The 14,539-nt window shown below is 45.9% G+C and overlaps 1 protein-coding gene and 1 long non-coding RNA gene across 3 annotated transcripts; both read right to left on the bottom strand.

Moving 5' to 3' along the window:
* Nucleotides 1-1,147: 1,147 nt before the first annotated feature.
* LOC139835193 (ubiquitin-ribosomal protein eL40A fusion protein-like) lies at nucleotides 1,148-14,407 on the bottom strand. Its single transcript, XM_071825134.1, has 4 exons — nucleotides 14,137-14,407; nucleotides 11,514-11,736; nucleotides 1,954-2,020; nucleotides 1,148-1,584 (listed from the first exon to the last, which is right to left on the bottom strand). Exons 1-4 carry the CDS (start codon nucleotides 14,237-14,239, stop codon nucleotides 1,537-1,539), a joined length of 441 nt encoding a protein of 146 aa, XP_071681235.1. The 5' UTR covers nucleotides 14,240-14,407; the 3' UTR covers nucleotides 1,148-1,536.
* LOC127333748 (uncharacterized) lies at nucleotides 3,015-4,857 on the bottom strand. 2 transcript variants are annotated; one of them, XR_007871489.2, is made up of 4 exons: nucleotides 4,219-4,857; nucleotides 3,666-3,835; nucleotides 3,496-3,547; nucleotides 3,015-3,209 (listed from the first exon to the last, which is right to left on the bottom strand). It is a non-coding gene; the product is annotated as an uncharacterized lncRNA (long non-coding RNA). The 2 variants fall into 2 exon arrangements; XR_011751814.1 differs by having other exon boundaries at nucleotides 3,015-3,547.
* Nucleotides 14,408-14,539: the final 132 nt, after the last annotated feature.

Raw genomic sequence — 14,539 nt, 5'->3', positions numbered from 1 at the left:
GGGCTGGCGCTGGTCTCGGAGGTGGCGTGGTTCGTGCTGGGCTGCGGTTCCGTGGCAGGCGGATTTGGTGCTGCCTCTCGACGTCGGTCGATGAGGCTGGCCGGATCTGGAGATCGACGACGAGCTCGGGGCTGGGCCCCAACCGACGAGCCCCAACGACAAGGTGAGCATCTCCGGTGCTCCACTATTGAGGTTCTTAAAGCCCAAGTGTGGCAATGGAGCTGCGTCGACCTCGGGCATGGTGGTTTCTGCTGCTCCCTCTCTTGGTGGTCGCCGTGGCGGCGCCGGAGTTTCGGCGGCGGATCGGATCTGGTGCAGAGATCCCCGAGGACTACTCTGTATTTTTCTCTTTTGGGGGTTCTTTCTGCAAAATGTACGGGCCTACGTGTCCTTCTGGACCGTTCTGTGTCGATGTGTACGTTCTGTGTACTCCTGTTTGATATAATGAAATACGTATGCATCTAAAAAAAAAACTTAGGATATGCTCTCTTGGGTGTAGTTGTAATGTCGGTAGTGGCTTGCTCTGATGTGGATTTGTACTTGTACTTGCAATTTTGCCTTATATAAAAAAGGATACGCCTTGGAGCGCACTTAAAAAAGGTCTTGGCCACCTAAACCAAGTTAGTATCCTTTTTTTTTTTAATGTACCAAGTTAGTATCCTTTATGCACTACCAAGATGGTCGGTACAACGTACACCGGGGCAAAGTTTGGGCCGGACCAGGCTTCGGGCCGGGCTTAAAAAAGCCAGGCATTTAAAAGTCAAGCCCAAATCCAGCCCGGCCCAACTGTCGGGCCTGGAATTTAAGCCCGAACCCAGCCCGAACGTGCAAAAAGCCTGGCCCAGCTCGAGAAGCCCGACCCGGCCAGGCTAAAATGCGCAAAAAAGAAAGCCCAGCCCGGCCCGACGTTCAGGCTCAGATTTTAGGTCCGAGCCCGGCCCGAAGTGCAAGCCCGACCCGAACCGGCCCGGGATTTTTGGGCCGGGCCGTTCGGGCCAGGCTGTGCCCATGCCCAGATGTAGTACAACGCCAATACACAAACACGACCCCACAGTTTACAACACAACTCACATCAACAACACAATGTAAACTTTTCTTGCATTGTCTCTCATCATGGACTGCGAGATACAAAGCCTCCGTACCCGTATGTAGATGAGGATGATTGCCAAGCTGTCCGGTTAAATTTTAACACTCGGAGACAAGTACAACCTCAGACTAGACTCGAGATGTGATCACCAGCGCATTACTCAACTTCATTAATTAGGCACGTGCCCTAAATTCACACGACCATGCATACTAATGGTTATACTTGGTAGTTTTCACCGTCTCGGCATCTTCTTAATACACAAACATTTTCACTTACTTAATGTACATTCATGCAGCAAATTGTCACATACCGTTGGAGAGAGCAACATATTCCCAACATGGGCTGTAAACTAGCTAGGCAGAGCTTAAACCCTCAACTCAAGCGATCACAACTCTTGCTTGTGTATGCATGTCCATTTCATTCGGCGCACACTTGTATTGTCGGTTACCTCACTTTACAATGGTTAAGTGCCGGTGAAACGTACTCTTTGGCCTAAGCTGGAAACAAATGTTGGAATTCATACATCAGACCAAGGAATCACTAAATATGCATCCTTACAACTTGATTCTGTGAACAACTGCCGGTAGTTTTTTTTTAGAGAACAATATGGTTTACTGTATAGCAAGTAGTTTTTTTAATAGTACACAAGTAGTTTTTTTAATAGTACACAAGTAGCAAATTATATCCAGATTGCACCTTATGTGCAGGAGCTCTGAGGCGATCATCAAAAGGCTAGGAATATGTAAATTGATGCAGTAATTAACTAGCCCAAAATAAAATGGAAATAGATAGTAAAACAGGTCAAGAAGCATTGACAATGGTAACATACATGGATAACTTTGAGGATATGGTCAGAAAAGGCTTACATCGTTATTGTGACCGCACTTCTTCTTGCGGCAGTTTGTAGACCTCAAGGGAAGGCGTGCATAGCACCTCCAAAAAAAATGGTTAACAAAGTTAGGTTATTTTGCCACATATATAGATAGTCTTGTTTGTTGGAGTATTATCGATATAAACTTCCATTAGAAAATATACAACTCCAACAAAGATATATTTTCAAAGTGTAAAACAAGATTGGTAAATAATTATTATTTTAATTACAAGACATTAAGAATGAACTAAATTGATAAATTAAATACTCCCTCCGTTCCATTCTATAGTGCTTATAGTTTTTGGCACGGAAATTAGCGCAAGAATATTTTTTACACAAAACCTCCTGGCTGAACGATTTGAGATCGGACTAAAATTAGGGAAATCGGTAACTTCCTAATTTACCATAACAAATCCCACAAATCTATCTGGTTGACTCTCCATATATGTGCAGCCAGGTTTAATTAAGGAAAGAAAAACATTGCTTCCTAAATCTAAGTAATCCTTGGGGCCATGCATTAGGAATATCAATTAATTATTTCCTATTTTGTATGGATTTTTTTCATCCATGTCGTGTCACTACAAGAAACTAGGCATATAGAGACGCCCATTTAAATGGTTAGAGACGCCTTATTTCATCTCTACGGCATCGTAGAGCCGTTTTCGTAAAGCGTCTTTGGAGCGTCACTTTCTCAAAGCATGTAGGGACGTTGTGCCATGCGTGTCTAGGAAAATATGAGACGCTCATATTGCATCTCTACGATCGTAGAGACGCTTTGATGTATGGATTATAATAACGTCTCGACAATCCCTATGAACGCTCTAATCCCTATGAACGCTCTATTACGTCTCAAATAAATAGAGAGATTTATTTTAATTGCTTCAGTCTAGTGACCTCGTAATGCTCAAATTTCTTTTGTTTTTCGATATAAACATTTTTTACCTGATGAACACGATCATTGTTCATCACATACTGTATACTACAGATTCCACCGAAGAAGCATTTTCATATACGAAATTAGATTGAGAAGACACTGAAATAAAATCACTTGGAAAGACAAAGTTGACGAAAGCTTTAAGCATACATAAGGTGGAACCACACTTGGAAAAGACATTCGAGTTTACATACATTTTCTTTTCAGACATTCTATCTCTAAATAGTACAAACTATCTAAGAAATTTCAACATGTGAGATCCATTATGTCCCCACGACTGCTGCATTTGTAGATATCATTTAGTTTCCTCCAAGAAGCTGCAAGTTCCATTTAGAAAATATGTTAGTTAATCCAACACTCGGAAAAATTTAACAAACAAACTTAACGTAATGAAATTTCAGAGTGTTGAACAATGGCACCTACATAAAAAAAAATAGAAATAAATTCAAAACAATGAGATACTAATCTTTCAGTGTATTGATTGTTTCATCTGCACACTTGGCATACTAGAGTGTACTAATTGTATCTTCTGCAACAGAATCAGCATGACTAATGCAAGCTGTAGAAGGAGAAACAGAAAAGAAATTTGATTTTAGTAAGTACCCCAACTGCCCAACCTCATAGTGGACCAATAGAAGATGTGTGAAACACTGACCTGCAAGAGAACAAATAGCCCTGAGCCATGAATATGCTACAGTGCCACATTTCAGTTTTCTATCTTAATTAAGATATAAGGTGGGTTCATATAGAAATACAAGTATGCGTACACATACCTACAGTAGGCAGGTTAATTTACTGTCCCCATACATGACAAATTTTTTCCTCTTCTTTTCATCACGTGTGACACTACTAAGATTTCTAAGAGCAAGAAGGCCTCTTCTCAGATGTAAAATGTGAAGCCATCTTTTGTTCCATAGATACTATGAAAATAGGATGCCAACAACTGCAAATATATAATATAATACCCATTATGATAAGTAAAGGCATGTTTTACAAATACCAAAATTGGTGGCCAATTATGTCTATTTTAGAGCAATTCATTGTCCAAAACGATAGTTCTTCTGAACTTTGCACTTGAATTATGTAAGCATCTGCACTTAAATGTACAAACATCATGCAAGTAGTTTGTGGTCCCATTCAAAACCTATAGCAACACGATAGGCAGAAACAGAATATAGAGACATTATTGTATACAACATGATCAGAGCCAGTTTCCTGGCAACCATACAGTTAGCATATATAGCCATGAACTCAGTACTATTTTTTTTACAGGAATAGATGCTTGGCAGCTGCATTTTTTATGACTGATAAGTACTCTGATCGTACCTTTGATCCTTATTACTAATCTGGATATCGAATAAGACAAATTGCTAGGACCCATTCAGTCATCGACAGCATTCAATCCTGCATCAGTCAATAAGATTATCCCCATCAATTACCTTGAATCCAGATTGTAGCAGAACTGAAGAAAAACATTCATATTTCAGTAAATAACTCAGAAAATGGATATTGCAAATGAGAACATGATCAAAACAGTATGAAGTTTGTGCATGCCGACGAAATTTGTGACATATACTCCATGATTTCAACATAAGTGCTAATTCAGTTTCCATCCTTCTGCAAAAACTAAAAACAGTTTCCACATATACAGGACAACAGAAAAACACTTTTCCACATACTCAGTTACAGAATGAAAGCAACACATCTAAGGACAGGGGAGAAGGAACCAAAACACAAATTCGCAGCATACACGAAAAATTAAACCTGTAAATCTGATACGATAGATGATGTGGAAGCCAGCAAAGGTTGCTACCAGCTTATCACTTGATGGGAGATGGAGAAGACAAACATTGTTGTAGTCGGTATCTCATACGGCCATTTGTCTTGCGAGACGAATTCCTTGCCCTGCCTGGGGGAGAGGAACCCGGGGAGGGAGAAGATGAGCGTGGAAGGGGGTTGGTCTTCGAGAGGTGTGGTGTCCTGATCTAAGATGGGATCGGCACACACGAAATCAGCAAGAATTTGAGATGAGAAAACAAGAGCAAGGATGGGATGACGAATTTGGGGATGAGATAGAGACGAACTGGGATGAGTTGTATTTCAGAATTCAACTACAGCATACCATACCCTGAGGGCCATCAGGTCCCTTTTAACCACACACACGCCTATTACAGCTGGGCCAACTGGTCCACAGCACACGCTCACAGAACCAACACGCGCACCCGTTCAGCCACTTTCTTCGGTCTTCGCCAGGTTGGTCCCAGGAGCGCTTGTCGATCCATGGTTCACGTGGACCAACAACTCGTTGTCCACCAGATCTTCAGATAGAGAAGGTGTGACATTTTCCCCCGCTCGAGTACGATCCGCCTCCCAAATCGCAGCGCCTGGAAAACGAAGCTTGAGGAGACCGTAATCTTCCCAGGTTGCTTGTGCAACATCAAGGCCACGCCACTTGATGAGTACTTGTGTAGCAGTTGTGTTGCCCGAGCGCACCATCCTTCGCTCCAAAATGTCTTCAGGCTCAATCGCCGTCGCCGCCAGATCAGGGACTGTGGGCATCTCACTAAAGACAGGAGTGTACTTAGGAATAAACGGTTTCAATTGAGAAACATGGAATACTGGATGCACCTGAGCTGAGGTTGGCAACTGAAGTTTATATGCCACAGCTCCAATACGCTCCAACACTGCATAAGGCCCGAAATATTTGTATGAAAGCTTGGGAAATGGACGATTTACCACGGACTGCTGTGCATATGGTTGTAATTTCAACAGAACTTGATCACCCACATCGAACTGTCGTTCCATGCGATTTTTATCAGCATGTGCCTTCATTCTCTGTTGGGCTTGCAGTAACTTGGCACGCAGGGTCTCAATGTGTGACTGATAGTTACTAGCTTCAGCATAGGCTGATGTTCCTTCAGCCACTGACAGATTTGGAAAAGCACCAAAGTTAGGCTCTTTGTTGTACAATGCTTGAAATGGCGAAGTACCAATAGCTGTGTGATAACTGGTATTGTACCAAAATTCTGCCATTGGCAGCATCTTGCGCCACAACTTAGGGTGATCCTGCACAGCACAACGCAAATATTGCTCCAGACACTGATTTACACGTTCAGTCTGGCCGTCAGTTTGTGGGTGATAAGCAGTACTGTAATGTAGTTTTGTGCCCACTGCCCTGATCAACTCTCTCCAGAAAGCGCTGGTAAACACCTTGTCACGGTCTGAGATTATTGTCAATGGCACTCCATGTAGTTTGACAATATTGTCCATGTAGACTTTGGCAACAGAGGTGGCTGTATAAGGATGTTTCAATGGCAAAAAATGCGCATATTTTGTCAAACGATCCACCACTACCAAGATTACATTGGCATTATCTGACAGGGGTAAACCTTCGATGAAATCCATTGTTATCTGTTCCCAAGGTGCATCTGGTGGAGGTAATGGTTGTAACAGACCAGCAGGTTTTGTGTTTGTATGCTTAGCTTGTTGACAAATTGGACACTGCCGTACATAGAGCTCCACGGCTAGCTTCATACCTGACCAATAGTATAGCTTTTTGACCCGTTGGTAGGTAGCTTGTATCCCCGAATGGCCGCCTACTGGCGTATCATGCAATTGAGCAATGAGTTTTGTTTGCAGAGCCAAGTTTGCTCCAATTACCACCCTGCCCTGAAGTTTGATGATGCCATGTTCTAGGATATACCCTTTTTCATTAGGAGATTGAATTGCTAACTGCTGAAGCAAGGCAGCCATTTCACTGTCAGTCGTGTATGAGTTCATTACCTCCTGTACCCAATAAGGACGACAAATTGATGTTTCCATAAGATGACCGACTCGGGATAAGGCATCGGCCGCCCCATTATCAACACCCTTTTTATACTTGAACTGAAATTGAAGCCCAACTAATTTTGCCATGGCTTTTCTTTGCAAATCAGTTGTCAAATGTTGATCACTAAGATTGCACAAGCTCTTGTGATCGGTCAAGATTAGAAACGGACCACGTTGAAGATATTGCCTCCATTTGTCCACTGCCAACATCACTGCCATGAACTCCTTCTCATAAATAGAAAGCTTGCGGTTCATGATTCCCAAAGCCTTACTCATATATGCAATGGGATGACCATTTTGCATCAGGACGGCCCCAACTCCAGTGTCACAGGCGTCAGTTTCAATCACAAAAGGTAATGAGAAATTCGGCAGAGCAAGCACAGGAGTGCTGACCATGGCTTCCTTGAGTGTGTGAAATGCTTGGGCTGCTTGCTCAGTCCATTCAAAGCCTTTTTTACTGAGTAGTTGTGTCAGGGGCTTTGAAATTATGCCATAATTGCGAACAAACTTTCGATAATACCCTGTTAAACCGAGAAACCCTCGCAATTCGGTTGTGCTCAGCGGTACTGGCCAGTTCTTCATTGCCTGTGTCTTCTCCGGATCAGTGGAAACACCTGCATCCGAGATGATGTGACCAAGGTAATGGATACTGGTCTTGCCGAATTCACACTTCGATAGTTTGGCGTACAACTGTGCCTCACGAAGCTTGTCCAACACCAATCGCAAGTGCTCCAGGTGCTCTGACCAAGAAGGGCTATATATGAGAATGTCATCCAGGAAGACAATCACAAATTTGCGCAGAAACGGCGAGAAGATAGCATTCATCACACATTGAAAGGTGGCCGGCGCGTTCGAGAGACCGAACGGCATAACTCTGAACTGAAAGTGTCCGTGGTGAGTTTTGAACGCAGTCTTTTCTTCATCCTCCGGACGCATCCGAATTTGATGGTAGCCTGCCCTTAAATCCAGTTTCGAGAAGAATCGTGTGCCAGCCAGTTCGTCGAGGAGTTCATCGACAATGGGTAAGGGAAACTTGTTCTTGATCGTCAGGGCATTAAGCTTGCGATAATCGACACAAAAGCGCCAGGAGCCGTCTTTCTTTTTGACAAGCAGCACGGGAGACGCAAATGGACTCATACTTGGTGTTACAATGCCTGCCTTAACCATTTCTGCCACCTGACGCTCTATTTCATCCTTTTGGAGCGGTGAATATCGATATGGCCGGGAATTCACTGGATGTGCTGCAGTGTCCAAAGTAATGGCATGATCCAGTGCACGGCGAGGAGGCAATGTTGTTGGTTCAGAGAACACATCTTCAAAATCAGCTAGCAGAGATTCCATATCTGGTGCAACAACAGTTACTGACAGATCAGAGTTGTGATCCAGCACGGCCATCGCCCATACTTCATTAATGTTTAATAGTTCTTGCAGATTGTCTACGGAAATTTCTGTCAGTGTAGGCTGAGTTGGTATGTCCATTCCTTTCAGTGTGACCTGCTGGCCATTGTGCTCAAACTGTAAGATTTTCTGTTGCCAATGACATAGCATGGAGCCGCAGCGGTCTAGCCAATCTTTGCCCAATATTGCATCATAAGCACCGATGTCCAAGATACGCATTGTGTCAGAGAAAGTGTGCCCTTCATAACACCATTTGAGGTCTGTCACTTGAGAGTCCGACATCATCAGCTGCCCATTGGCTACCTTGACTGAAACTGGAGGCGCTGGCGAAATCACACAGCCGGCTCGTTCAGCAAACATGCGAGTAACAAAGGTGGTCGAGCTTCCAGAATCTATCAGCAGAATCATGCCTTGATCTCCGACAGTAGCACGAATGCGAACAGTGTTTGGTGTGTCAGTACCCGCGACTGCATCCACTGATAAATGGCAACAAGTTGTGGTGATTGGAGTTTCCTGTAACAACTCCAATGCCAGACAAGCTTCATCAGATAGGACTTCACCAAATTCTCCTATTTCAATAGTCAACAGTTGTCCAGAGCGCTTGCACTGATGCTCTTTAGAGTACTTATCTCCGCACTTAAAACAAAGGTTGTTGGCTCGACGAAAATCTCTCAACTGGCGTTCCCGGTTGAAATCATCATTCCCTTGCTTGCGTGGCCAGTCCACTCGAGTTGTTATTGCAGGGTTGACAATTGTTGTCGCTGGAGGGTGCTTTGTTGGTGCAAGAGGACGTGCACGAGGACGATGGTGTTCGGCTTCTTCCTCTTGAATGCGAGCCAACGACGACGCACGAGCAATGCTTGTTGGTGCTTGAAGACGAACAGCAGCTCGGATATCGTCGCGAAGGCCAAACACAAACTGGGATACAAACCAGCGAGTGCTCAGGGACTCATCAACTGCAAGCAAATGGTACATACAATCCTCAAAAGTATGACGATACTCGCTGACAGTACTTGTTTGCTTAAGCTGCATCAATTTGCTCATCTGCCCGTCATATTCATCCTGACCAAATTCCTCCACAAGCGCAGCCGTGAATTTGACCCATGTTGGTTGCTCATTTCTGCGTTTGTAAGCCTGGTACCAGAGAGCAGCATTTCCTTCCAAATACAGTGAAGCCATGCCCACCCATTGATGTTGGGCAATTTTGAACATATCAAAGTAGGTGAGACACTGATCAAGCCACAGCATGGGTGTCGCACCATGGAATTTAGGAAAGTCATGCCGTGGTGCTCGAACGCGTACCTCCTGATGGTCTGTTGGGGAGTTCGGCGCTGTGTGGAACGCTGTAGCAGTGGCCGCTGCAGCTGCTGCCCCCATCTCCGACGACTCTGGGGTCTCGAGGATCGGGTGGCCATTGTTGGTGAGAACCGGCCGGTTCTGACGCAGGTCCAGCCGTGGTGCCGCTGCCGCGCGCTCTCCCTCGACCAGCTTGCGCTTGATACCGTCCAGATCGGAGCCATAATCTTCCATTTGTTGGCGAAATTTTTTCACCTCTTCCGTGACGGTTCCCACACGAGCCAGCAACTCTTGCAGAGATTTCTGCATCTCCTCCATCTTCGCAAGGACGAAGGATGTCTGCGCCGACGGAACGGGAGTCCTGGGTGGTGCCGTCGCAGCTCGCCCTGGACCAGCTCCAACCCCGCTAAGGATTTTGGGCCGATTCACCGGAGTGATTCAGCACCTGTCGCGGTGGAAATTTGACGGATCTGGTCTCGGGAATTTGAGCGCAACCGGAGCGAATCGCAGGCTCTGGTACCAAGTTGTGGTGTCCTGATCTAAGATGGGATCGGCACACACGAAATCAGCAAGAATTTGAGATGAGAAAACAAGAGCAAGGATGGGATGACGAATTTGGGGATGAGATAGAGACGAACTGGGATGAGTTGTATTTCAGAATTCAACTACAGCATACCATACCCTGAGGGCCATCAGGTCCCTTTTAACCACACACACGCCTATTACAGCTGGGCCAACTGGTCCACAGCACACGCTCACAGAACCAACACGCGCACCCGTTCAGCCACTTTCTTCGGTCTTCGCCAGGTTGGTCCCAGGAGCGCTTGTCGATCCATGGTTCACGTGGACCAACAACTCGTTGTCCACCAGATCTTCAGATAGAGAAGGTGTGACAAGAGGGCAGCGGGATAGTTCGCCGGAGAGCAACACAGCGGTGGACTCTACTGGCGGCGGCGCTAGGTTTTGCACGCCTCTGTTGGGAGGTTTCTAAGTAAGACAAGTGAAAGATAGGAGATTGGTAGAAAGAGACCTGGGGTGTGGGCTTTGCGGGCCTTGTGGTTTCGTGGGATTTCTTTTATTTTATTTTACATATAAATTGAACCGGGGATTTGCGTGGAAATGGGACGCTACATAGAACGTCTCAAAACAATGTCTTTAGATCATGTTGGTTCTAAACATAGAGACGAAATTAAAAACGTCAACTGGAAGACGTCTCGACATGATGATTTTGTTGTAGTGTGTGGGAGTTGACCGGTGGAGGAGTAATTGAAAAAAGCCAAGCTACATCTTTATATTGTGAAACAAATGCCAAAAATATATAGGCACTATCGAAAGGAACGGAGGGAGTACTGAATTAAATTGATGGATTAAATAATGATTTGTTAAATAGAGGACATTCAAAATATTAACGTTTTCCCTGAGAAAACACAAAATTATTAAGGAGAGCATCAAAAATCCTCTCTCGAATATTTTCGATGTTGATGATTTTCTCATCGAAATCTACAATTTTTCCTGCAAGGCATAACACAAATAGTAATCCATGATCAAGCAAACTAACCATGCTAAATTACTCTTAACACTGATACACAAATAATTCACGCATTATTTATATAATTTTCTGTAATTTTTTCACATATTGTTAATTAAAGGAAGATGCATCAACGACCAAAAAGCCTGTTTAAAAGGAATGTGCCTTTCAGCCCACAAGGTTGACAACAAAGCAAATTCATGCCTTAGCTAAGTGCTAAGTTATAACGGAAATTAATGACATGCAATGTTCCTGGTTTTCAAGTCGTTTTATCATCCACAAGTAATCAACAAACCCATGAAATTGGATAGGTTGCTATTCAGCTAATTAGAAGCAACCACGAAAACAACTAAGACATGCATGCATCTGCTTTCGCAATTCACGGGCCAAAGAAATTAGCTGCACGATGGAGTTAAATTGCAATACAAGGTTGCACTGAGGTCTATCAATATCTGATACAGCTATCCGCGCACAACCAAAGTATATAATCATACACGTAGACACATAGCCGCATACACTAGCTAGAAGGGTGGCATATCTTGAGTTAGTGCAATGGGGATTAGGAACGTACTTGCGGCAGATCATCTTTTCCAGTTTCTGCTTGAGTGCTAGCTTCATGAGACTGGGCGCGATGTTACAAGGGTAGCATTTTCCCCCGCCAGCACCCCCGCCACCACGTAGGCGGAGCACCAAATGAAGCGTGGACTCCTTCTGAATGTTGTAGTCATCAAAAGTGCGGCCGTCCTCCAGCTGCTTCCCTGTGAAGATGAGGCGCTGCTGGTCCGGAGTGATGCCTGAACGCAGTCAATTGATGCAAACCCAACCCAAGCCGTTAGTATTTTTTTTTAGATAACAGGCAAAGATTTGCCCGACTTTAAATTAATAAAGCCAACAGGTAGCAAGGTTTAAGTACAAACTGCTGGGCATCACAGCTTCGCCAACGCACACATAAAAGACATGGAGTTTCTGACCAAGACATGGTGACAGACAAAGGCAAAACACAACCAGAAGAAGGACTTCATGCATTCCAAGCCGTTAGTATTTACTGGCAAACATCGATCCGTTAAAGCACAATTTATAATAGGTCCATTAACTCACACTTGGCATGCAAACACGGACAAAACTCTATCCCATTTATCAAAAATTAAGGTGATGTTTTTTATTCGCGAAAACACAAAAAGCTTTGCGTTTTGATGTATTGATAGAAAAAGAAGTTGTATATACAGGTCCAAAGAATGGACCACCCACGCCATACAACTCAACCCAAGAAAACTAGGCTAAGGGAGAAGTTGATGTAGCCCTCGTGCTCCCGCATCCGCCCATGATCTCGCCTCAGCTTTGATCGTGTCGATTAGGGAGGCCACCGAAGGCAGTTCGTTGTTGAAGACAATCACGTTCCTATGCTTCCAGATCCACCACGCCGTGAGCATAACTAGCGACGAGTTTCCTTTGCGCATATGACGTGGGTTGGAGCGCACCACCAGCGACCACCACTCCGCGAAACCCCCTTCAACAACGGGAGGTCCGATAGTAGATCGAATCCAGCATAGTACCTCATGCCAGATCGTTCGCGAGAACGGGCACCCTGTAAGAATGTGTGACATAGTTTCCTCTGCCTGATCACAGAATACGCGACGCGGCCGATGAGGCAACTGGCGGCGCGCGAGCCTCTCACCCATCCAACACCTGTCTTGGCAAGCAAGTCAGATGAAGAACCTCACCTAGGTGTTGTCCATGATTTTCAGTTCAACTCCCAAAATCCTGACACTACTAACCCTTGGAAGAAGGCGTAGTAGCAAGACTTGGAGGAATACTGGCCATCGGTCGTCCACCGCCAGACAAGTTTGTCTGGCACATCCGTCAACTGCACCCTTTGCACCCTGGACCAAAGTTGAATGTACTGCCAGAGTGCCAAGGGGCTCACGGCTCCCACAATGTCTATGATCCAACTATGTTCGGTAAGCGCCTGCTCCACTGTATGGCGCTTCCTGGGGCGTCGTGAAATCAGCGCCAACAAGTCCGGCGCTACTTCCCCAACCAACTTCCCATCCAACCACCTATCCTCCCAGGAGGACCCATCACCTACCACCATGACGGTGGAGGCAAAGAAGATGTCACGCTCGCACCTAGAGAACTACATATCGAGCCCGCCCCAAGGTCGCAAGGGGTATGTACGCATCCTGCACACCCAACGGGTCCTGGACTTACGTGCGAGGTCAGGGATATCGAGACCGCCGTAGCACAGTGGCCTACACACTCTGTCCCAGTTCACATGGCAATGCCGACCATTCACCTCCTTCCCGCCTACCCATAGGAAACCGCGCAAAATATTGTACATATGCTTAAGGGCCTTCTTGTTTAGAGAAAGCACCATAAGTTGGTGAAGAGGGATTGCAGCGAGCACCGAGCGGATTAGAGTGAGGCGTCCTGCTTTGGGCATCATGGATGCCTTCCACGTCGGCAGCTTATCCCCAATCCGATCGACCATCGGTTGGACTGCATCAGCCGTGAGCCGTCGAATAGCAAGGGGTATGCCCAAGTACTTCACGGGGAAGGGTGTCAATTGGCACTCCATGATAGCCTCCGCACCCGCGGCTACCTCCTCCGAGCATTCAATATGGGATACCGAGCATTTTGCGAAGTTGGTGCGCAACCCAGAGGCTTCGCCAAAAACCTCGAGGATGCCACGAACCGCTCGCAGATTCGCCTCATCCGGGTGACAGAAGATCACCACATCATCCGCGTAGAGCGAGACCGGAGTCGTTAGTTCCCTACGGGCTAGGCGCTTCAGCAAGCCCAGCTCCATGGCTTTCGCCAACACCTTACTAAGCGTGTTCATCATCAACACGAACAAAGATGGCGACAAAGGGTCCCCTTGTCTCAAGCCCTTCATGTGCCAGATGGGGGGGCCTGGCTCGCTATTGAGCATCACCCTTGTGCTAGCCGTGGACAGGAGAATTGACACAAGCTCAATTTGCTCCAGTTCATATATATAGCCTAAAACCCGTGCCAATCTGCTCCAGTTCATTCACACCACTACATGCATCTGCAGGATGATCCAACACGAGGATAAACGATCGGAGCAATCGAGCAGACGGAGGAGGCCAAGGCCATCGGCGATCGATCACCAGTTCACAATTAATCCATCATGGGTAGGAGTACCTAGTGTAGAGGGCATTGATGATTGATCGTACCTTCTTTGTCCTGGATCTTGGCCTTGACTTTATCGACAGTGTCGCTGCTCTCGACCTCTAGCGTGATCGTATTCCCCGTCAGCGTCTTCACGAATATCTGCATCTTCTCCCCGTCTTCGAGTGCTCGCTCGCCGGAGCAGGTGTAGGCGCTGATGAGCGGTGACCTGGTGATGGACAGCGTCCGCCGCGCACGGAACTCGTGATATAGCGAGGGAGGCAAGCGGAAACCCTAGTTGGACTCGCGCGGTGAGCTCCCCTCCGTCGGACGAGGTGACAGATTGATTGACCCGAGTCCACTCGTATGTCTCGACGCGGCCTATTTAAAGCCCGTGACGTTCTACTTTTCCTAGGTTCCTCGGACTTTATGTCCCACACCGGCAACACCATGACGAAGGAGGTGGTG

The sequence above is a fragment of the Lolium perenne genome, chromosome 2 (assembly GCF_019359855.2).
Source record: "Lolium perenne isolate Kyuss_39 chromosome 2, Kyuss_2.0, whole genome shotgun sequence".
NCBI classification, from domain to species: Eukaryota; Viridiplantae; Streptophyta; class Magnoliopsida; order Poales; family Poaceae; genus Lolium; species Lolium perenne.
Note: the sequence above shows the minus strand (reverse complement) of the source record. Positions and strands in the feature narration are given on the sequence as shown.

What these genes read in the sequence shown, in the direction of transcription:
- LOC139835193 (XM_071825134.1), bottom strand. Translation starts at nt 14,239, where the DNA reads ATGCAGATATTCGTGAAGACGCTGACGGGGAATACGATCACGCTAGAG. An exon ending in GAAAAGATGATCTGCCGCAA is followed by an intron (nt 2,021 to 11,513) that starts GTACGTTCCTAA and finishes TTTTTTTTGGAG; the next exon opens with GTGCTATGCACGCCTTCCCT. An exon ending in AGTGCGGTCACAATAACGAT is followed by an intron (nt 1,585 to 1,953) that starts GTAAGCCTTTTC and finishes ATTTGTTTCCAG; the next exon opens with CTTAGGCCAAAGAGTACGTT.